Source organism: Bos indicus, chromosome 26 (assembly GCF_029378745.1).
Source record: "Bos indicus isolate NIAB-ARS_2022 breed Sahiwal x Tharparkar chromosome 26, NIAB-ARS_B.indTharparkar_mat_pri_1.0, whole genome shotgun sequence".
Classification (NCBI taxonomy): domain Eukaryota; kingdom Metazoa; phylum Chordata; class Mammalia; order Artiodactyla; family Bovidae; genus Bos; species Bos indicus.
Window position 1 is genome coordinate 6,940,818 of NC_091785.1, and position 24,117 is coordinate 6,964,934.

Consider the following 24,117-nt stretch of genomic DNA (forward strand, 5'->3'; position numbering starts at 1 on the left):
TCACCGCCGCCCTTCCTGTCCTTCAACGTGGGATAGCTCCTCTAGGCCCTCCTGTGCCTGCACAGCCATGGCGTGGGGTTGCTCCTCCTGGCCGCCACCCCTGGCCTCAGGCGTAGGGGCGTGGGTAGCTCCTCCCACCCACCGTCCCTGGCCTCGGGCTTAAGGGCGTGGGGTATCTCCTCCTGGCTGCCACCCCTGACCTCCGACGCTGGATATCTCCTCTCGGCCCCCCGCCCCGACCTCGGACGTGGGGTAGCTCCTCTTGGCTGCCGCCCTTCGGGCATGCGGTCCTCCAGGCTTCTGCCCCTGACCTCGGAAGTGGGGTAGCTCCTCTCGGCCGCGCTTTAGCGCGCCCGTGGCAGCCGCCTGCGCCTTAGCGCGCCGGTCACAGGCAATTTATGTTTTTTTGCCATATTTCCTACAGATATTTTTATGACATTGATGTTTGGGAAACATTGTCCTGGAATATATATCATCAGCCTGTGTATTAATTTTTATGAACTCTGTGACCAGACTTTGTGGCTTATAGGTGTACCTTGGTCTTTTCCTTTTTTTCCTCTTTTTTTTTTTTTTTCCATGAGTCTGAGACTTAACCTGTTTGTCTTTGCATATTGGCATATGATGGATTTGTCTTTTGCTTCATACACTCATCTTGGGTGAGAAAAAATTGCCAGAGGTAAACACTACTATTTTATCAATTTAGAGTCCTTTTGAATTAGGAGAAATATGGAATACAGAAGAAAACTGTGAATAGAACTCTTGGAAAAGAATATAAGCATTGTGACTTATATATTATGTACGTAACACATTCAGGGTTATAATTGTGCATGTTAGGGTAGGTCTGCAAACATAACATGATCGTCTTGGATGATCACACTAATAATTCACTCATCTCAAATTTCGTATTGATTCTTATTGTATCAAATAAGTGTTCAGTTGTTTGTTTCAATTGCAATTAACATATAGGATGTGACAGTGGCATGGATGCAACATCCTCTTCTTCTAATTCCATTAATAATCATGAGGATTGATCTGTGTGCCTCTGCAAAAACTGTGTGATTAGTACAAAGAAAATAATTTTCTGGGGTCAAAGAAGATCATTCTTAGAAAAGTATATGAAAATAATAGAACTTAAAAATGATGAATACTAAAAACTTATAGTTCAGTTCTGTTTGTAGAATAAAATGAAATTATTGAATGGTGACACACTTTTTTTTTTTTTTTCCTGGGGAGAGCCTAAGAAAGCTAAATTTCTAGTTTTCATTACAAAGGGGTTTCAATTCACCGTCTGATAATATGATGTCAACAAGCCAAAGGCAGTTTGTGAAACTTCATGTTCCAACCAGTTTTAATTTGTGTATCATTCAAGTAATGTAGCAAGAAGGTTCAACAGAGCTTTGAGAAGTTGACTTTTTGATCATATTTTTCTTTAAATCTGTATGCATGTAAACTTTAACAGAGGGATCAGGTGAACAAACCTTAGACAAAGATTCATGAGGTGACTTTTCATATTAAATAATTCCCTCCTAGCATGTCTTCTATTCTTATCTATTGCTTCTTTGATTGTGTGCCTAGTTCAAGCTTCTCAGGTGGTGTTAGTGCTAAAGAACTTGCCTGGCAATGCAGGAGACATAAGAGTAGCAGGTTTGATCCCTGGGTCAGGAAGAAACCCTGGATGAGGGCATGCCAACCCAGTCCAGTATTCTTGCCTGGAGAATTCCATGGACAGAAGAGCCTGGCAGGCTACAGTCCATAGGGTCACAAAGAGTTGGAGACTCCTGAAGCAACTTAGCATGCATGCACTCAGTCTAGTTCAAGAATTTGAGTGGGGGTAGCCCCAAAAGGAGTGTAGGTAAGTAGTGGTGATGGTGGTGGTGTGGTAGTTGTGTACAGAAAACTGCTAAGTGTGACACTGGATGGCCTAATGTTAACCTTGTTGAATTCTTTAAGCAGATTTGTTGGATTACTTTTGTACTAGATCAGGCTTCCCTGGTGTCTCAGTGGTACAGAATCTGCCTGCAATGCAGGAGATGTGGGTTCAATCCCTGGGTTGGGAAGATCCCCTGGAGAAGGAAATGGCAATTCACTCCAGTGTTCTTGCCTGGAAAATCCCATGGACAGGGGAGCCTGGCAGGCTACAGTCCATGGAGTCGCCAAAGAGTTGGACACAACTTAGCAACTAAACAATAAATAATATATCACTTTTTGAGGGACATTTGATTTATAAGTATTTTCTACAATGTTATAGGGAAACAAAAGCACTACATGGTATTTCAGTTTTAATACACCAATTCTGCCCTTGGAATCTTGTCTGAAATTAAACATCAACTAAGTTCAAAAGTAATTATTTTTTTATTTCAACTCTATAAAGTATACAACAGGCACTCGGCAATTACAGCTGCAGGAAAAATACAGAGCAAATCAAAGCAGGTTAAGTTTATGAAAAAGTTTTTAATCTACATCAAAAGAGTGCAAGTGGTCAGTGACCACCGGATGACAGTTGTTGCATTCTGACTAACAAAGGACTCTTTCATGTAGAACAAATTGTAAGAGGACAATCAAATAACCATAGCTGTAAGAATACAAAAGAACCGACCAGTTGTAAAAACATCATACACTGAAATAAATTTGATAGATGATGCTTCAAGAAATGTCCCTTTACTCGGAAGTCCAAACCTCTGAGTCACTGTCATGTCCCAGAGCTCTGTCTGTTGATGCAAGGGCAGATAAAGAGGAGGGCTAACAACACACAGTCAACGTTTAGCTTTCTAGGTCTGTTGAAAACTTGCCTTGTAAGTGATTTGCATATACAAGAACTCAGAGGAAGCATCCTGTTTTGTTGAGTGGTGCAATTTGTTCATTATTGGTTTCATGATGAGGCTTGGTCAGCAGTCATTTTCCAATTTTTCTTTTGAGTTGGATGGTTTTTCACAGAATCTAAAAAAGGAGATTTCATAACTTGACTGCACTAATTTTTTTTTTAAACTGAATCTGCACAACTTAGCAAAACAGGAATACCTGTATACAGACTGATAGTATGTCATATATTAATTTGACCTGCACATACATTTATACATTTCACAGAAATGACGCTGTATCTCATTAACAGATACACAGCTCTGGTACATTGAACAGAAATAAGAGAACAACTTCATCATTTCTGTAATTCATCAATATTATATAATAAAGGCTTATAAATTGTCAGCAGAAAGAACTGTAAAACGCAGCAAGCTAAGAAAGGACAACGTTTTGAGGTGTGTTTGTCTTTGTCATGCAGCATAACACCAAATTTGTTTTTTTAATAGGATGCCATGAATTTAAGGCACTTGCAACAATGCCAGATAGCCAGGTCATGTTCTAAACTATGGGACGGATGAATAACAGTACAGTTGACAGAATTTTCAATAATACTGACAATCAGGACATTAATTCAAGTCTACTTGGACCTAAAAACTTTATTCCATACAAATTAAATGAAATAATAATGCTGTGAAACACTAAAAAAAAGTTATATGTACCACAAAATATCACACAAAAATATCTATTTACATAAATATTTGTCTGTGGTCCTATTGTGAAAGAAAACATTGTTATGGAGAATGCACAAATCATCTCTACTGTATGAAATCAGTTCTAATAGCCTTATTTTCATGGTAGCTGACTTCTTTAAGTTCACCATCAGTTCAGTCTTTTAGAAATGAAACAGGAAAAATTCAGTAGTTGAATTTATATAGTATACATGTGTGCTTCACATGCATATTCCATAATTTTAGGTAAAAATTATGATTTGTAAAGAATATAATAAAAATAAATTTGTTTTAAATGGCATGTGGATCTGATTCCTATATTAAAGAAGGTAGAAACATAAAAATAATCATTCATAGCAAATTTCCAGAAATCATTTTCCCTAATGTAGTCAATCTATCTCAAGTATAATGATGTTCCTTTCCTTGGCAGTTTTCAGTTTTCCTGTGAGCCAGGACACACAGAAAGCCCTTATATTCCATACTTGAAATATTAACAAGAATGTCAGCTAACAGATCAAACAAGTTGCCACTATTCTAACTTATCTGGATGTTCTTGTAAGAAATGAGAAGGGGCATGAAAAATTCAGAAATCAAGTGAGATGTGCTTTATGAAGCCAGCCATGAATTTTAGCCCTAGTGTCATCATTAAGACAGGATTTAAATCCTTAAAATTCACTGTTGAACATTAGATGAATGTTTTCTCTTAGTAACTCTTGTAAGATGTAGTTCACTTGTATTTTTGGTGATTGCTTTGGACAGCCTAACGCAGCGCCACAAGTGAAATGAGCAAAGATGCAATAACAAGTGGGAGAGATGACCTACAGTTACATTATGCTCAATGCCGCTTCTTCCTTCTCCACAAAACTTGAACATATTGGTTGTCTTAGACTTGAACCATAGCTCCAAACCCAGAGTAAGTGCTGATTTCTGGGGCTACTGGGATATTTTAAAAGTTGCAGGAGAAGATTCTCTTATTTAAAATGGCTAGGTAAATTTCATTTTCTAGCAAACCTTTAGCATGCCTAAACCACTGTCTTAAAAAAATCACCGAACATTGAATGTAATGTTGCAATTATATATTTTTAAAAGCCCAAATTAAAAGCAATATTAAACTTCTGAAGTAGCATTACTAGCTGGATTTTAGATTGATATGTTTAATATTGTTTTTTAAAACCTGTAGAAGAAGGTATCTTGAGGAACAATTTTGAGAAATTATTAAGGGAGGGAAAAATCCAGTAATAGGAGAATAATAATATCTTAAGATCAAAATTTTAAATTTATTGCAATTACATACAATATGGCCTTAGTACTTTTGTTCTCCAAATGTTTCTTAGATTGTTGTTTTGATAATGTATTGTATTCTAAAGTCTTGTTGTGAAAAATTTAAACAAAAATCATAATATATGCCTTCTTGAATACTATATAATGATCTAGTTGGACATATGTTTTATAGAAATGTATACATTTGATTGAGTTTTTAAAACAAAAAAGCAAACCTCTATTTAATATGCCATATTCACACAGTTTCAAATCAGGATGACAGCTTGTAAAATTACACATTTGTCTAAGGAGGTGTAATGCTAGTTGGCTCTGCTACTTAGGACAGCTAATAGTTGTCAACTGGCCTGCCAATAAAGGGCTCTTTGCCAATTCTTTTCTCCATGAAATCAGTTTGTTATTTTCAAACCTAATCTTTTCCTAGCTATTATGATATTTCAGATTTGTAATATTTCTGTTCTATTTAGCTCTAATTTACTTTTAAGATAGCAGGTTCCTCTTTCTCTCTCTCTCCTTCCTCCTCCTTTCACATGTTAATAGACGCATATTGCCATGGACAAAAAGGTCATCTCACACCTGGCCAGGTTCTTCTCTTGTTCCTGACCTCATAAAGTTAGGTTTCTCATCTGGTGAATCAATGGTTTTGTGCTTACTTTTCTTTTTTGGTTCAGGCCTAAGACAGGAAGCTAGTTCAAATACATTTTTAGTCCCCTTTCTCCCTTTACCTTAGACTATGCTGTATAAGTGAAATCTGACAGGAGTTTGGTTTGATAACTTGAGTGAAAATGCTTGATTCTCTGGCTACACATATAATGATTAGAATTTGTGTTGTCTGTTCAGACACTGACATTTACAGATGAAAGATATACATAGCACCTATATCGTTTTTTTTTTGGATGGATCTTAATCCCTCTCCACCCCGCCCTATCGTAAGGGTTTATTTTTATAAAAGGGAATATTTTAAGCCTCAGTTTGAGGGTGTGTTAGGTAACAAATAAAAACCAATTGGCTGCTAGTCATTTATTTCCAGGACCATCTTTAAGCACACTATTTAAAAAAATATGAAATGGTTTGTGAATTGCTTTTTTTCCCCCATTCTGTCATGCCAATTTATCAAAAAGAAATGAACAGATACATCATGCATGTTGATTTTTCTTCAGTCCTCTGTGAAAACACGTATGTACCTGCTATGAAATTTCTCAGCAGAATCCATAGCAGTTGTGCTTTTACCATACCAATTTTTAAAATCTGTCAGAAAGGAAAGGTAACATTCAGTCTCATCATCAGCACTGCTGGGAAATAAAATCATGAAACTTCTAGCACTGGTTCGACATGACCTCTGTGACCAACAGATGTGTGGTCCTCTTGTGTACGGTATATACACTGGCTTGCAGAAACAGAACCGACAACCCTCACCTGAAGAAAGGAAGAGTCCAGTTTTTGTACCATAGTAATCTATCGTACCCAATATATTATTTTTTGATCTTCTTGATAATTCTAGCAAGGTACTGACTCTTTTACTAGATTGAAGTGTTTCTTACAGTCTTTCAAATTATAATCAGAGCAAAGCAAGATCATTGCAACAGTGGAGAACATCTCTTTAGTGGTGAAAGGCTTTGCTTCAGGACCACCATGTCAACTGCTATATTTAGGTTCAAACAGAAAACATGTAAAGAGCACTACTGTCATCTAAGCAATAAGTCCTAATGCCACTGTAGTTACTGGAGCAGCATCGATCAAAGGCATCATGGTGACCCCAAGCACTCAGCTTCTCTCTTTCCTTCAGGTTTGCTGGCAGCTGTGTCTTAGAAAAAGCTGTCTTCAGCAAGGCAGAAGCAGGTAAGAGAAATACATTAGAAGTCTATGTCCCATCCTGAGTTGTCATCAGGTGGCGGTTCGTCATTGTCCTCAGGGAAACTGTCAAAATTGCTTGTGTCTGTGGGTGATGCAACCTGTAAACAAGAGTATTAGTGGAATTCCAAGCTAGATTTTTAAAAGCATTCTTTATTCATTCCTTATTCAGTGCCTACTTTTGGCATGTCTACCATGCCAAATACAAATACAAAGGATTTGTCCTCTGTATTAAGGACTACAGTGGTGAATAAAAATAGGGATAGTTTTTTGCCCTTCCAGAGTTTACACTCTAGGAAAGAATAAGTTGTGTGAGTAAAAGAAATAGTTACAAAACATCTCTGTAAACTCTTCCAAGTTTACTGGCAGTTCAATATGCAGAGCATAAATAAAAGTGCTGATAAAGCAGACTTTAATTTCTCTCATATTCTATAATATTTAGAACTTCATATTATATTATATATTTATATACATATTATATATAATTATATATTCCTCCATTTAATTTACTACTACTGTTGCATAAAAGGAGACCCCTGGTGAGTATAAGTTAGGATACTTTAGGCTTTTATTTTCCTCTTAAAGTTTCTTATTCTGCCTTTGTTTTAAAAAGAAAACTTCAGGAATGCAGTTAACAACTGTACTTTACTTTGTGAATAAACATAAATATAGGCATACAAATTAAAATAATAAGTACAGCAATTGTTTCTGTATAAGGAGTGGTCTTAAATTAGTTCCAGAAAAAAGGATGTATATAAATGAAAAGCTCAGGAGTGCAAAACATCCCTCTCCTCATTAGTTAAGACTGAACACATTTTATTAGATAGATGCTGTATTGAATACAAATATAAATGCAGTCAACTGAAATCTATTTCAGGTTAACACAGTGTAAACACTTAGTCCACTTCGTGGACTAGTAGTTTAACAAAACACCTGATATATTAGAAGAGAATGTCTTTCTTTTAGAGCCTGATAAAACAATAAAAGAAAAGAACTGTGCTTAGGAATACTTTAAAGAACTATGCGGTCAGGGGAGGAGGAAGTATGTGGAGCATAAATGAAACCATATTGGCCAGGAATTGAAAGCTGTTGAAACTGGTAGCTGAACTGTTGTCTAAACCCAACAAAAAACCACAGGGCGGGGAATGTTGTGATGTGGCCCATTTGGATTGGACTCTTGGAGACAGAGCATGGTGGAGTCATACACAGAAGGTAAGAATAACAGACTATCCTAACTCATCTAAGTATACTCAAGTACACACTACAGAACTTATTGCATCTTATTTATGAATATGACTAAATAAGGTTGTGAATATATTCTTGTGCAAAGATGTATAAAGTTTTTATAGTATGTGGAAAAAGAGATTCATTATACTCTTCTGTCAACACTTATATATTTAACACATTATAAGTTTGAATTTTAGAAGATGTCATTATGTTAATCTGATACTTCTCCTATATTTTAAGCTGATTATTGGATAAAAATTTTGAAATAGCAGATCTTTGATGACTGACAAATACCTTTATGTGTATCACACAATTGCAAGCTGAAAAGTTTACTTACACTTGGTATTATAGGAGGTGTCAAGGTGCCTTTTCTTAAGCCTTCCCAATTAAAGCCCTCAAACCATCTAAAAAAGGAAAAAGTAGATGGTTAAAGGCATTTTACCTCAGCTAAAGCCTTCTCAAAACAACTTATATGATGTCCATGACTGATGGAAAACAGGTAAGCAAACATTTTCATTATGAGAATAATGTTTTCTATTTAATTGCAGATTTTAAATGTTAGCTTATTAAGTGGAATGTGTGTGTGTTTTTTTTTTTTAATCTAATTGTCAAAATTTTAAGGACCAATTAGCAATTGCTTTTTATTCTAGTTATTTCAGTCATGACCTTGTTCCAAAATGATCATTATAACTTAATAAATGCCGTAATCTGCTCGGCCCTACAGGTTGTTATTTTAAGAAGGTAGAATCAGGGAATGAAATGTCAGGATGGAAAATTATCCTTCCATCTGTGTCACTGGGCAGCCTCAGTTAATTAACCTTTTCACATCACTGTCTTGGTCTCTATGTATCCGTATCTCCTTTTCTTTCTTTCTTTTTTTGGTACAATGAAGGTACTTTGAGAATGGCTTTTTGTGGAAATGGGGACCAAATATCACAAAGGTCTTTGTTGTTGTGGTTGTCTTTGAAAGGTTTCGTCATTAGCAAATGATTACATGAAATTCCTGCAGGCTTTCTAGACATTCATAGGTATTCTGGTAAACACATTCCTTTGGTAGGGATGTGAATTTCCTCTGCATGTTACAGAAACCAATCGGGAAAGACCAATATGATCTTGGTTTAGCTTTAGAACATTCAATCAACATGGGTAAGGTTTACTATTTAAGATGCTGCTATTGTTTTAAAAAATGACTGTACTCTGTACTTTTTTTCCCACTGTCATAGCATCCAGTTAGGAAATTGTTGAAAAAATGTTTTAGTTGTAGTTAAAGAAATGAGGCATGATATATGGTAGCATACTTTTGTTTTTAATATTCTGGTAGAGAATAGAATTTCAGAATTAAAAATATATATTTCTTCTTCATGCTGGAGAGGAAAAGTCCTAATTAGTAGGAGTTGGGAAAAACTAAATTCAGTGAATCTGTTGTGTAGAATGTCACAGGATCAGATGCGTCTAAATGAAGTCCTTGAGACAGAACTAGAAAGATCTTAAATAACAAGGCTGACTAGCTTGCCTGTCTCATTGGATGCTCCTTAGACTAGTTGCATCAGTTATATACCCACTAACTTAGAAACATCAGCCTCGGGAAATATTCTCTGGAGTCTTAAACCGTAAGTTATAAGAACACTTACTTGTGCTTTTGAATGTCTTTCACTCCGTTTTTCAAATTCCCTAATCTTTCTGATGGATTATCCCTAAAAATAAAATAATAATTGTTAAAAAATCTGTTTTTTAAAGGATGATAATGGGGAAAACAATGTGGTTGAAACGCTCACCTGCATAGTTTTTTAATTAAATTAGCAGCATTTTTGGCAATCTTCTTTGGAAACTCTATCATGTCAATCCCCCTCAATATGATGTTATAGGTTTTCATAGGATCTGGGCCTGAGAAAGGTGGGCTGCAAGAATGACAGATATGAAGAGAGAGATAGTATTTAGGTTTCTAAACAAGAAAAGTTACAGTGTTATAACAACTCCACAAATGACAGCAATCCTTATTTGGAGACATATATTAATTGGGGTAGTGGAACGAAACTTGATTAATAGCAAAATGGTGTAGAAATTGCCAAGCAAATCGTTTAGCAAAACCCTTAAATGGGTCAGGTTTGTCCACTGTTCCCCTCGTTTCTTTTCTAGTGCTGGTGACTAACCCCTCTTGCTGTCCTTAGTCATTCAGAAAGCCTCTTCTATTTTTTGGCCCTTTCTCACATTTGCAAGCTCACTGATTACACTTGAAGTCCAACATCATTAGAATGGGCGACAGGAACATCACTGATATGACCCCATCTTATGCCAGTTCTACCCTCACTCACTGGGATCCAGGCATAGCAGTCTTCTCTCTGCTCCTCTGAAGGACCAAATACTCTCCCACCTCAGGGCACTGTTCATTTTGCCTGAAAGTTTCTTCCCAGGCCTCCTGGTTAATGCCTCACTTATGAAGTCTTAGCTTAAGTGTTATGTTGATTACTCAAAAAGGCCTACTGTGATCAACCTAATACAGCCAATCATATAACCACTATCAACTAACATAACGTAATGATCTAATACCAGAACTTAAAGTTAGATTCACCTATCATACTCTCTTAGAGAACTGTTTTTTGCCACTTATTGTGCTTTGTAACTACTTCATTCTGGTATTTGTTTTATACCCATCTGCTCTTCCAGTTCCATGCTGGTATTCCCGGAGTCTGGGGGAATGCATAGCACAGGGTAAGTTGTCGGTAAATATTTGTTGAACTAATGCTCCTACAGAACAGTGCTCCTCCTATCCTTTTCTCCTTCGTTATCCGCCTTCAGAGATAACCTAACATAAGACCTCCTCTTTGTTAGAAAGGATGTAGTAGCCAGTCCCTCTTAACCAAATCTTTTGGTTTATTTACCTATCCATCCTTGGACTGTGGCTTTGTGCCTGGCTCAGGGAATACAGATGTGACTAAAGTTGACTCCTTCCACCACATTTCCCAAGTTCAGAAATAATTATGACGTGGCTTGATAGCTGATTTCCTTGGAAATTATTCTAATACACTGTTTATTCATATTTCTTGGGGGAAGACATTTTATAGATTATTTTCTGTCATATTTATTAGTAGCAGTTCAAATTATTTCCTTCTACTGAGAAAGCTGAAAACAATGAATTACTTAAAAAGGGTTGGATAGTATCTGCCTTAAGTTTTGTGTTCCTATTTTCTGTAGCAAGTACTTTAAAAAAAATATTTCATATTGGAGTATAGATTGACAAGGCTGTGACAGTTTCAGGTAGACAGCATTGGGATTCAGCCACAAGTATCCATTCTCCCCCCCAAATCCCCTCCCATCCAGACTGCCACATAACATTGAGCAGAATTCCCTGTGCTATACACTAGGACCTTGTTGGTTATCCATTTTAAATGTAGTAGTGTTTTCATATTAGTTGAAAACTGCCTAACTATCCCTTTCCCCCAGGCCTTTCCCCCTGGCAACCATAAGTTTGTTCTGGAAATCTGTGAGTCTGTTTCTGCTTTGTCAATAAGTTCATTTGTATATTTTCTTTCTTTATTCCACATACAAAGGATGTCATGATATTTCTCCTTCTGTGACTTCACTCAGTATGAAAGTCTCTAAGTCCATCCATGTGGCTGCGAGTGGCATTACTTCGTTCTTTTTATGGCTGAGCAATATTCCATTGTGTATATTCACTGCTGCTGCTGCTTTATCCATTCATCTGCTGATGGACGTTTAGGTTGCTTCCATGTCCTGGCTATTGTAAGCAGTGCTGCAATGAACAGTGGGGTGCATGTATCCTTTCTGACCGTGGTTTTATCTGGATATAGGTCCAGGAGTGAGACTGCAGGGTCATATGGTAGCTCTATTTTTAGTTTTTTAAGAAACATCCATACTGTTCTTCATAGCGACTGTACCAATTTACATTTCTACCAGTAGTGTAGGAGAATTCCTTTCTTTCTACATCCTCTCCAGCATTAATTTGTGGATTTTTTGATGATATCCATTTTGACTGGTGTGTGGTGGTACCTCATTGTAGTTTGGATTTGCATTTCCCTAATAGTGATATTGAACATCTTTTCATGTGATTTTTGGCCATCTGTATGTCTTCTTTTAAGAAATGTCTATTTAGGTCTTCTACCCATTTTTTGATTGTGTTGTTTGTTTCGATGATGTTAAACTTCATGAGCTGTTTGTAAATTTTGAAGACTAAATCCCTTGTTGGGCACATCATTTGCAAATAACTTCTCCCAATCTGTGGGTTGTCTTTTCATTTTGTTTCCTTAGCTTTCCAGTTTAAGTAGGTCCCATTTGTTTATGTCTGGCTTTATTCCCATTATTCTGGGAGATGGATCAAAAAAGCTATTGCTTCAATTTATGTCAGAGAGTGTTTTGGACTTAATGTTTTCCTCTAGGAGTTTTATAGTGTCCAGTCTCACATTTAGGTCTTTAATCCATCTGAGCTTATTTTTGTGTAATACGTATTTTCTGTTTACTTTCTCATTAACTGTTACCTGTCAGTTTAAACCACTTTTTATAATGTATTAACATTCAGTTCTATTTAGTATTCTCCTAGAATTTAAGGATTTTCTCTTTATATAATGTTATGGTTGACTATTCTCTTTGCTCTCAAGGTAACCTGCCAGTTTTTATTTTCACTATAAAAATGAAGCACCACCACATCTTGGATTTATTATCAACAGCTTCATGTTTTTTCTAACTTATATTTTTGCTTTTGTATTTATTTTAGAAAGACAGGGCTTCCCTTGTGGCTCAGCTGGTAAAGAATCCACCTGCAATACAGGAGACCTAGGTTCGATCCCTGGGCTGGGAAGATCCCCTGGAGAAGGGAAAGGCTATCCACTCCAGTATTCTGGCTTAGAGAAGTCCATGGACTGTATAGTTCATGGGGTCACAAAGAACTGGACACGACTGAGCAACTTTCACTTTTGTTAGAAAGACAACAAAAATCACTTATTAAAGGTGACTTTTGTTGTTTTTGCAAGTCATGTATGTTTTGTCCAAGATATTTATGCAATACGTGAAACATATAAAATTACTTAAAAGTAAAAATCACCCAATGCCCTTAAATAATAATAGATACTTACAAATATAATTTCATACATTTCTCTATGTAGATGGAGAGACCTACAAGATTATTATATATCCATGCTTTTCAAAGGAGAGACCTACAAGATTATTATATATCCATGCTTTTCAAAATTAAAAAAAAAAACTATTCAATTTAATTTTACTTGAAGTTAACATGAGGATAAAACTGAAAGAAATGCTGGATTTCAATTTGTACTTGTTCACCAACAATATTAATTCCTAAATGTCTCTTAAATTAAGAAAACTCACACACGTTTGGTCAATCTACAACAGACAAGGCAAGAATAAAGACAGTCTCTTAAAAATGTGGTACTGTGGAGACTAGACAGCTGTGTGTAAAACTAGAATACTCTCTTCTAATCAAAGACCTGACTGTAATGTCAGATACAATAAAACTCTTGGAGGAAAACATGCAGCTCTATATCACAAAGAAAACATTCCCACTTTTGATTGGGTTAAGACCTAAATAGACCTTAGAAAAATAAAATAAATCTAAACTACATTGAGGTATTACCTCACACTGGTCAGAATGGCCATCATCAAAAAAATCTGGAGACAACAAATGCTGGAGACAGTGTGGAGCAAAGGGAACCAACCCTCCTACACTGTTGTGGGAATGTTAATTGGTGTAGCCACTAAGGAAAATATTATAGATGTTTCTTAAAAAGCTAAAAATAGAGTTGCCATATGACCCAGCAATCACACTCCTGGGCATATATATCCAGAGAAAACTCTAACTGTAAAAGATACATGCACCCCCAATGTTCATAGCAGCATTATTTACAATAGCTAAGACATGTAAATAACCTAAATGTTTGTCAACAGAAGGGTAAAGAAGATGTGGGACAAACATTCTATAAAATGGAATATTCCTCAGTGATAAAAAAGAACAAAACAATGCCATTTGTAGCAACATTGATGTACCTAGAGACTGTCATATTGAGTGAAGTTAAGTCAGAGAAAGACAAATATCATATATCACTCATATATGGAATCCAATTTTTTTAAAAAAGAAACAAATGAGCTTATTTATAAAATAGAAGCTGCCTATGTTCTCCTCTAGGAGTTTTATAGTTTCTGGTCTTACATTTAGATCTTTAATCCATTTTGAGTTTATTTTTGTGTATGGTGTTAGAAAGTGTTCTAGTTTCATTCTTTTACAAGTGGTTGACCAGTTTTCCCAGCACCACTTGTTAAAGAGATTGTCTTTTCTCCATTGTATATCCTTGCCTCCTTTGTCAAAGATAAGGTGTCCATAGGTGCGTGGATTTATCTCTGGGCTTTCTATTTTGTTCCATTGACCTATATTTCTGTCTTTGTGCCAGTACCATACTGTCTTGATGACTGTGGCTTTGTAATAGAGCCTGAAGTCAGGCAGGTTGATTCCTCCAATTCCATTCTTCTTTCTCAAGATTGCTTTGGCTATTCGAGGTTTTTTGTATTTCCATACAAATTGTGAAATTATTTGTTCTAGCTCTGTGAAAAATACTATTGGTAGCTTGATAGAGATTGCATTGAATCTATAGATTGCTGCCTTGTGACCCAGCAATCCCACTACTGGGCATACACACTGAAGAAACCAGAATTGAAAGAGACATGTGTACCCCAATGTTCATCGCAGCACTGTTTATAATAGCCAGGACATGGAAGCAACCTAGTTGTCCATCAGCAGATGAATGGATAAGAAAGCTGTGGTACATATACACAATGGAGTATTACTCAGCCATTAAAAAGAATACATTTGAATCAGTTCTAATGAGGTGGATGAAACTGGAGCCGATTATACACAGTGAAGTAAGCCAGAAAGAAAAACACCAATACAGTATACTAACACATATATATGGAATTTAGAAAGATGGTAATGATAACCCTGTATGTGAGACAGCAAAAGAGATACAGATGTATAGAACAGTCTTTTGGACTCTATGGGAGAGGGAGCGGGGGGATGATTTGGGAGAAGGGCATTGAAACATGTATAATATCATATAAGAAACGAATCGCCAGTCCAGGTTGGATGCATGATATAGGATGCTTCAGGCTGGTGCACTGGGATGACCCAGAGGGATGGTACAGGGAGGGAGATGGGAGGGGGGTTCAGGACGGGGAACACGTGTACACCCATGGTGGATTCATGTTGATGTATGGCAAAACCAATACAATACTGTAAAGTAATTAACCTCCAATTAAAATAAATAAGTTAAAAAAAATAGAAGCTGACTTACAGATACTGAAAATAAACTTATGGTTATCAAAGGGGAAACACAGAAGGGAGGAGTAAATCAGAAGCCTGGGATGAACAAACACACTGCTATATATAAGATAGATAACCAACAAGGACCTACTGTATAGCATGGGGAACTCTACTCAATATTCTGTGATAACCTATATTAGAAAGAATCTGAAAAAGAGTAGATTGATGTATAATTGAATCACTTTGCTCTATACCTGAAATTAACACAACATTGTAAATCAACTATACTCCAATAAAATTTAAAAAAAAATAAAAAATATTTTAAAAACTGACTTTGGAGTGTTTTCTTTTATAATGACATAATTCAATTGTAAAAAATACTTAAGATTCCTAATTGTGAATGATGACAAATAAGTATGCCTGTAGTTTTTCTTACCTTCTCTCTCCCACCTGAAAGTTTTAAGATTGCCAAAGATTTTAATGTTTCCATCTGCTTAATAACCAAAGTTATTTTGATTCATCTGTTAGTTGACTTGGTCATACAGTAGTGTTTCCAAGAAAGGCCTGGGATACCCACATTATTTATTGTCTTTATATTTTAAGAATAACTTAATCTTGTACAAATTAGTTGTTATACTCTCTGTCTCTCAGAACTACATAGTTCTTGATATTCCATCTTTTGGCATTGAAGGTACTATTGAGAAGGTTGAGGCCAACTTTAATTCGGTCCCATCCCATATATGCGGAGAAGGCAATGGCACCCCACTCCATTACTCCTGCCTGGAAAATCCCATGGATGGAGGAGCCTGGAAAGCTGCGGTCCATGGGGTCGCTGAGGGTCGGACACGACTGAGCGACTTTACTTTCACTTTTCACTTTCATGCATTGGAGAAGGAAATGGCAACCCACTCCAGTGTACTTGCCTGGAGAATCCCAGGGACGGGGGAGCCTGGTGGGCTGCCGTCTATGGGGTCACACAGAGTCAGACATGACTGAAGTGACTTAGCAGCACCAGCAGCATCCCATATATGAAATGCTTTTGTAGCTTAAAGACCCATATGATTATGTTATTATTTCTATCACTGAAGCTAGCAAATCACACTGGGACACATGGTGGTGGTATTACTCTGAATCTGTTTCCCCATGGTCACTGCCGATCAAAAGGATCCCCTGAGTCAAGTCTGTGTCATGAGTTTTCTGTTACCTAATTGAGTATGTTTCCTATCACATTTGTTATCATCTCTTCATATACATAGCAGACAGAGGAGCCGGGCAGTTCGTGAGGTCAGAAAGAGTTGGGGACATGACCTAGTGACTGAGCAGCAACACCTTCATATACATAGTTGTTGTTCCTATTTCCTTTGATGCCTCTATCTTCTTTCTGTAACAATTTATATATCCTTTTTTTTTTTCTTTTCCATTATTTTCCCTAAGTCTGTTTATTCTCTCCCTGGTTGGGTTTTGATTGCTATTATTCTATTTTCTGTTGCTTATATATGATTTTATGTTGCTTATAATCTGATTTTCAGCTTTGTACTGTTTCTGAACTCTGCAGGCTTACAACTTTTGTCATCTATGAAGATTCAGATATCTTTGAAGATATATATTTTTAAAGAGATCATGCTTAACAGCCACAGAGAAATTCTAGATCAGTTTGTCTGAACTCTTCCTATGTTTCTTTGAATCATTTCTCTTGTATATTATTTAGCTACTTTTGCCTATGTATCTTTCATTTAAAATTAACATAAAACACCAATAAAATCTATTAATTTGAAGTCAACATAAGTGTTTCTTTTTTTCTTATTTTTTAATTTTTTTCTGGACTGGCGACTCGTTTCATATATGATATTATACATATTTCAATGCCATTCTCCCAAATCATCCCACCCTCTCCCTCTCCCACAGAGTCCAAAAGACTGTTCTATACATCTGTGTCTCTTTTGCTGTCTCGTATACAGGGTTATTGTTACCATCTTTCTAAATTCCATATATATGCGTTAGTATACTGTATTGGTGTTTTTCTTTCTGGCTTACTTCACTCTGTATAATAGGCTGTTTCAAGAGTAGTGATATACACTGTCCACAAATGAAATAAAAAACCCACCACATAACTATTCCTGGCAATGGTAGTACTAGGAGTATCTGTGAGCATTAATGAAGTGCTTCTTATGTTCTAGACTAAGTACTTCATAGATTCACTATATCTTCATAACCGTGAGACCAAAGTGCCATCTTTCTCATTTTCACTATAGCTACTAGGTTTTCATAAGTAATTTGTTACATTACACTGCATGCTTCTTCCTAGATCTGAATTATTGGAATGATCTTCAGACTAGCTTCCCCACCCTTCCAATTTGCTCTACACATTACCACTAGGTTGTTTTCTTAAATACTGTAACACACGTCACTCCTTTATCAGAGACTCCTCAATGACTGCCTCTCCGGATGGAGTCCACACACTCAGGTATAGCACTCACTATGGTTGAAACGTGACTCTTACTGATCTTCCATCATTTCTTACCATCAGCCCTTTTCATGTCTTTATGCAGTACTCCCCTCTATTTAAGCCATACCTCTCCCTGGAGTGTGCTGTACTTTTTATTATTCTTCCTGTAAGATCCAGCTAGTCCTATGTGCTTCAAAAGCCTCCCTGGACAAACTTAACCTTCTTCTGAACTCTTTACTTCATAATGACCATGACCATCTTAATCATTGTGCTGAATGAGCCCAAGGCTTCATGGTGTTATTTGTTTTTCTTTTCCTTGAGTTTATGATCTGTTTTATACCTGGTCGTATCTGTAGTACCTTTCTTAGTTGTTGGTAACTACAATATTATTACACAACAGATCCGCATTCACACTTCAATTAGATATCACAATTGCTAACAGGTTCTCTTAACTTCTATGAAAAACAGACCATATTTTTGTGACTATCATCTTTCTTGCTGACTAAATGACTAGGTTCAGATCTCACAGAAAGACACTAGATCCTTCCACATTCACATATATATATAAATCAAGAGACCAAGAGTTGATGTTGAGTTTGTTGCACTCATCTGACGCATTCTAGTTTTTGCTTTAAGAATCCCTGGTTATCTGCTGCTGCTGCTGCTGTTAGGTCACTTCAGTTGTGTCCAACTCTGTGTGACCCCATAGATGGCAGCTTCTGACCAGGCTCCTCCATCCCTGGGATTCTCCAGGCAAAAACACTGGAGTGGGTTGCCATTTCCTCCTCCAATGCATGAAAGTGAAAAGTGAAAGTGAAGTCGCTCAGTCGTGTCCGACTCCGAGCGACCCCATGGACTGCAGCCCACCAGGCTCCTCCGTTCATGGGATTTTCCAGGCAAGAGTACTGGAGTGGGTTGCCATTGCCTTCTCGGTGGTTATCTGCATAACTAATTAAAAAGTGTGGTAACAAGATCTGTGAAAGTACTTTAAGATAGTCTGATCAGAGTGACAAAGGCAGGAGGGAGTAGCTGTTTGCTGGTCTATCTTTATCTGCAGTTCTCCATCAATGTCCATACCTGCCAGTCAGAAGCTCATACATGAGGATTCCCAGTGACCAATAGTCGGCTGAAATGTCATGGCCTTTGTTCAGGATGATCTCTGGGGCTACATATTCTGGAGTCCCACAAAAAGTCCATGTTTTCTTTCCAAATCCTATTTTCTTTGCAAAGCCAAAATCAACCTTACAAAGAGAGAAACAAGATATTTCAAGCCACTTTTGATTAAGCTTAAAAGTGGAAAAGTTACTTTGTTGAAGTATACTGATGATAATCATAAACTAAAAACGGATGCAAACTATTGTAGTCCTGTCTTCTAAAAGGACTCATCTCTATATTTCAAACAAACAAAGCCTTCCTGATCAGTTCAGTTTCAACAGGAAAAGTGGAAATATTAACATAGGATAAAATTCACATCATCGAAAATAAAGGCAAATCTTTCTTTGCAGAAATACTTTCCATTTTTCCTTCTTTCATGCCTGTTGAGATTGGGGCATAAACAAATAATTTCTCCTTTACTTGGACATATTTTCCAGATATCTGCTGGATTTAATGAAGTTGACGATTCATTTACTATTAATTGAGAAGCTACTTTTATTGTTGAAGGAGCTGAATAACAAAGTTATGGAACTAATAACTCTGTTTTTAGGAAACAGATAAAATTGAAATGTAGTCTGCATTTTCATAGAAAACTTTTGAAGGAGGAGCCTCAAATGCAGAAAATCTATTTTTTCTAAAGCAACTGGTTGAGAATACAAATAGTTAATTGCCATTAATCACTTATTAATGGCATATAAATTTCTTTGAAAACCATAGGTTGAATAAAAATTCCAAAAACTGAAAAAGTAGAATCAGGGACTGAAAGATGCAAAGTCTACAAAAGTTATGCATTTTAAAATAAAAGAACTTCCTTTCTACAGTAAATCTTTAGAGCTCTTGACCAATTTTATTATTACTAATATTATTACTAACATGGAGTGGAAAACATCACCGGTAAAGCCCATTTTTCCCCACTCTCATTATTATTATTATCTGGCTGTGCTGGGTCACTGTTGCAGTGCAGGGGCTCTTCATTGCTGCATGAGGGCTTTTCTCTAGTGGCGAGCAAGTGCTGCTCTCTAGTTGCGATGTGCGGGCTTCTCGTTGCAGTGGGTTCTGTTGTTGCAGAGCATGGTCTGTAGGACACACAGGCTCCAGTAATTGCGCTGCATGGGCTCAGCTACTTCATGGCATGTGGGATCCTCCTGGACCAGGGGTCAAACCCGTGTCCCCTGTACTGGGCCTCCCAAGCCCTGGGCCACCAGGGCTGTCACATTAGCATTATTCTTAAATCTAAAACAATGATTCTCCATAATACAAATACCTATTCCCTGTGGATGTCAGAAAACCAGCTAGAAAAAGGACTTCTATGAAGCTTTTCTGGGTCTGAGGATACATGTGATTAAGCATGATTAACACCTATTTAAGGGTGTTTTGCCAGGATTTTATTAATTCAAAGCTAGCCAATTTAATTTCTCATAACCTTATTTAACTTGAAAGAATAGTCAGTTGAAAACAGTAATGCTGAAACCTGTTTTTAACAATGTTATATATTAAAAGAAAAATGAGATTGTAATGTTCACAAATGAACACAGCTTCAAAAACTAGTATTTAAAATGCAGGCAGAAACCATGTGTGAAACATACTGACCAGTTTGGCATAACCTCGGTGATCTAGGATGAGATTTTCAGGCTTGAGGTCCCTGTAAATGATTCCTTTGGAATGCAGATAGGCAAAAGCTTCTACCACACATGCTGTATAAAATCTGGTTGTAGAATCTTCAAATGACCCCCTGAGATACAGAAAATGGGGAATAAAAAAGTATGAAAGAAATTAGTTTGTCTAATAAGTTTTACTTTCTTATTTCACTCTATTCCTATGTCAAAATTTGACCCCAAAGACCAATGTCCTGCTGCCCAAATGTCATATGGCTCACACTGCATTGGGTTTTAAAAACCACTTAAGGGTTAAGTTAAGGAATTGTTAGCTCTTATGAGTGGGATGATTAAATCTAACTTCCTGAATACACTGAAGAAGAGGTCCGCCATGTACCACGTTTCATGTTGGATTCCTCCCAGCAGCCCACTACAGTCTAAAAAGGCACAGTACAGAGAGCTGGGCAGAAGAGAGGCAAATCCTGTTTCGGACCCTATCTACCAAGAGTGCTTTTTAGAGATAGAGTATTAGTATAGTCATATTTATTCTTAGCCTGCTTTTTGAATCTTTCTAAATAATAACAGATATAATTCCTGAGAAGGTGAATAAAAGTTAATGTTTTCAAAGACCCACTTTGGAAACGAGTTACAACGCTACTGACAAGAGCATATCACAATCTAAGCATTCTTCTGATTTTAATGTATTCATTTCGTTCGTTTGCTGTGCTGGGTCTTAGTTGTGGCATTCGAACTTGTAGTTGCAGCATGTGGGGTCTAATTCCCTGACCAGGGATCGAACTTGAGCCCCCTACGTTAGGAGCACAGACTATAAGTCACTGGACCACCAGAGACGTCCCTAAGTATTCTGCTTGAAACTTCTGCCAGGAAGACAGACATTATCTATTTCCTGTGCTACTGCCTTCTTATTAGAAGGAAGATGAAAAGTGAAAGTCGCTCAGTCGTGTCCAGTTCTTTGTGACCCCATGGACCACACAGTCCATGGAATTCTCCAGGCCAGAATACTGGAGTGGGTAGCCTTTCCCTTCTCCAGGGGACCTTCCAAGCCCAGGGATTGAACCTAGGTCTCCCGCATTGCAGGCAGATTCTTTACCAGCTAAGCCACAAGATAGAGCTAAAAGATAAATAGAAGGAAAAAGGTAATTGGAAAGGAATGTTTAAACTCAATTATGGTGTTTAGCAACAAAGCTCTTTGTCTCTCTCTCTCTCTCTCTGTGTTTATTTAATGAAATAACAAAAAAGGAAAAATCTTATCATCTAATGTTAACTCCTTGGCTCTAGGGCAAAACTTTTATACTTTACCCGTCCCCATCTTCCCACCATGGAATCCCTTAGAAAGATAAACTGCCTCTCCTTCCCCTTCTTTCTCAAACAGTAGTAAATGCAATTAAATAATTTCATGAAAATTCAAGAAAATTAGTGTGAACGTTAGCTCATTAGCTCTTGGGGTGGCTAAGATATAACAGGAGAGCTGGTTTCGGGGCACGTACAAAGTAGAGACCTGGAATTTGCTTTCATGAGAGTCACTGATACCAGTTTGCATTTTGCTCACATTTTCTTCTTTTTCGTGTTGAGGAGTAAATTCTAACAAACTGAAAAGTAGAATGTGGCTGCTATTCTGCAAAACTAATCAGTGACTCCAAGGCTAAGGCAACCATCTTTCAGGTCATGCTTTAGAAATATGTAGCCTCCTCCAGAAAATTCTAGTCTTCATTTCAGCTACTGATGTCCCCCAAGCTGTCACTGAAATAACTAGCTCTTTCCAAAGGGAATGTCTTTTTTTGAAATACAGTTTGAGGCTTAAGTAATATCTACTTCTTAGAATCTTAACGATAATAACTAAGTTCCTAGTATCCTTCTACAACAATACCTGGGTGGAACAATTTGAACTTATAAGGACAATAAAAAGTTGCATTAAGAATGTGTGCATGCTCAGTTGACTAACTGCATTTATATTAGGAAATGAATGGTATAAAATATGTTATGATTATCTTTTGACTTGGAGCTATCTTTGCAGAACTAGCACTATATAATTCTGTGTATTGGAAAAGGGATTAGGTACATTTATGCTCAGTCATGTCTGACTCCCTGCAACATTATGGACTGTAGCCCACCAGGGTCCTCTCTCCATGGGATTTCCCAGGCAAGAATACTGGAGTGGGTTGCCATTTTCTCATTCAGGGAATATTCCCTAATCAGGGATTGAACCCATGTTTCCTAAGTCTCCTGCATTGCAGGCAAATTCTTTACTGCTTGAGCCATTAGGGAAGCCCTGACACTATATAATCCTGTGTATTGCAAAAGAGACTAGCACTTTAATGGTTCTTTAATCTTTGACCTTAATTATGTTTGTCTATCATGAGCAGAATATTTCTTTGAGATATCATTTGTCTGAATTAGTAAAGCTCAACATTCAGAAAACGAAGATCATGGCATCTGGTCCCATCACTTCATGGGAAATAGATGGGGAAACAGTGAAAACAGTGTCAGACTTTATTTTTTGGGCTCCAAAATCATTGCAGATGATGACTGCAGTTGTGAAATTAAAAGACGCTTACTCCTTGGAAGGAAAGTTATGACCAACGTAGAAAGTGAAAGTGAAGTCGCTCAGTCGTGTCCAACTCTTTGCGACCCTGTGGACTGTAGCCTATCAGGCTTCTCCGTCCATGGGATTTTCCAGGCAAGGATACTGGAGTGGGTTACCATTTCCTTCTCCAGGGACCAACCTAGAAAGCATATTCAAAAGCAGAGACATTACTCTGCCAACAAAGGTCCATCTAGTCAAGGCTATGGTTTTTCCTGTGGTCATGTATGGATGTGAGAGTTGGACTGTGAAGAAGGCTGAGCACCGAAGAATTGATGCTTTTGAACTGTGGTGTTGGAGAAGACTCTTGAGAGTCCCTTGGACTGCAAGGAGATCTAACCAGTCCATCCTAAAGGAGATCAGTCCTGGGTGTTCATTGGAAGGACTGATGCTGAAGCTGAAACTCCAATACTTTGGCCACCTCATGTGAAGAGTTGGCTCACTGGAAAAGACCCTGATGCTGGGAGGGATTGGGGGCAGGAGGAGAAGGGGACGACAGAGGCTGAGATGGCTGGATGGCATCACTGACTCGATGGACGTGGGTTTGGGTGGACTCTGGGAGTTGGTGCTATGATTCATGGGGTCGCAAAGAGTGGGATATGACTGAGCAACTGAACTGAACTGAACTGATGTGTAGCTGATTAATAAACAGCTTTAAATAGAGCGCTGTATATAACCTCAATCCCCTCTCAATGGAGAGCTTTGCAAAGAAAAATCCAAACAAAAACAGTACATGGAATCGGGCTTTGTCTGTTTTTCACATCACATGCCTTATTTTGATACGAAACTTGATTCCGTCAATGGAATAGGACTGTCTAATGGTGGTGTGGGTGGGCCTTTTCCAAAGCCTGCAACTCTTGCTTCCTGTTAGAAGAGTTACCTGTGCTGCTGTAATGCTGAGCAACAGATATGTTTCCATTAATATTTCATTGTTAATAAAACAGAACCAAAGTGTAAAGAGAGAACACACTTAATGAAAGATCAATTTCTCATGGCATCTCTGCTGAATGATATTCATATTTTGCAAAAAGACAAAACAATCTTACTACAAACTCAGATTCACCAGAGGAGGTGATAGGTTAGGAATGTGAACTCTGAAGCAACGTCCTGGACTGAAATTTAAGTTCCATTTACTGTTTAATCTTAAACAACTA

At 37.4% G+C, this 24,117-nt stretch overlaps 1 protein-coding gene across 6 annotated transcripts in view; it reads right to left on the bottom strand.

Moving 5' to 3' along the window:
- Window positions 1–2,333: 2,333 nt before the first annotated feature.
- The window catches only part of PRKG1 (protein kinase cGMP-dependent 1), a 1,416,234-nt gene continuing 1,394,450 nt past the window's right edge, over window positions 2,334–24,117 (bottom strand). For all 6 annotated transcript variants that reach the window (XM_070781204.1, XM_070781203.1, XM_070781205.1 and 3 more), the window contains 6 exons: window positions 20,357–20,498; window positions 18,689–18,852; window positions 9,659–9,781; window positions 9,515–9,577; window positions 8,221–8,287; window positions 2,334–6,757 (listed from right to left, as the gene is read on the bottom strand). In XM_070781204.1, coding sequence (XP_070637305.1) covers window positions 6,659–6,757; window positions 8,221–8,287; window positions 9,515–9,577; window positions 9,659–9,781; window positions 18,689–18,852; window positions 20,357–20,498 — 658 coding nt within the window. In that variant the 3' untranslated portion in view covers window positions 2,334–6,658. The remainder of the gene's footprint in view (window positions 6,758–8,220; window positions 8,288–9,514; window positions 9,578–9,658; window positions 9,782–18,688; window positions 18,853–20,356; window positions 20,499–24,117) is intronic.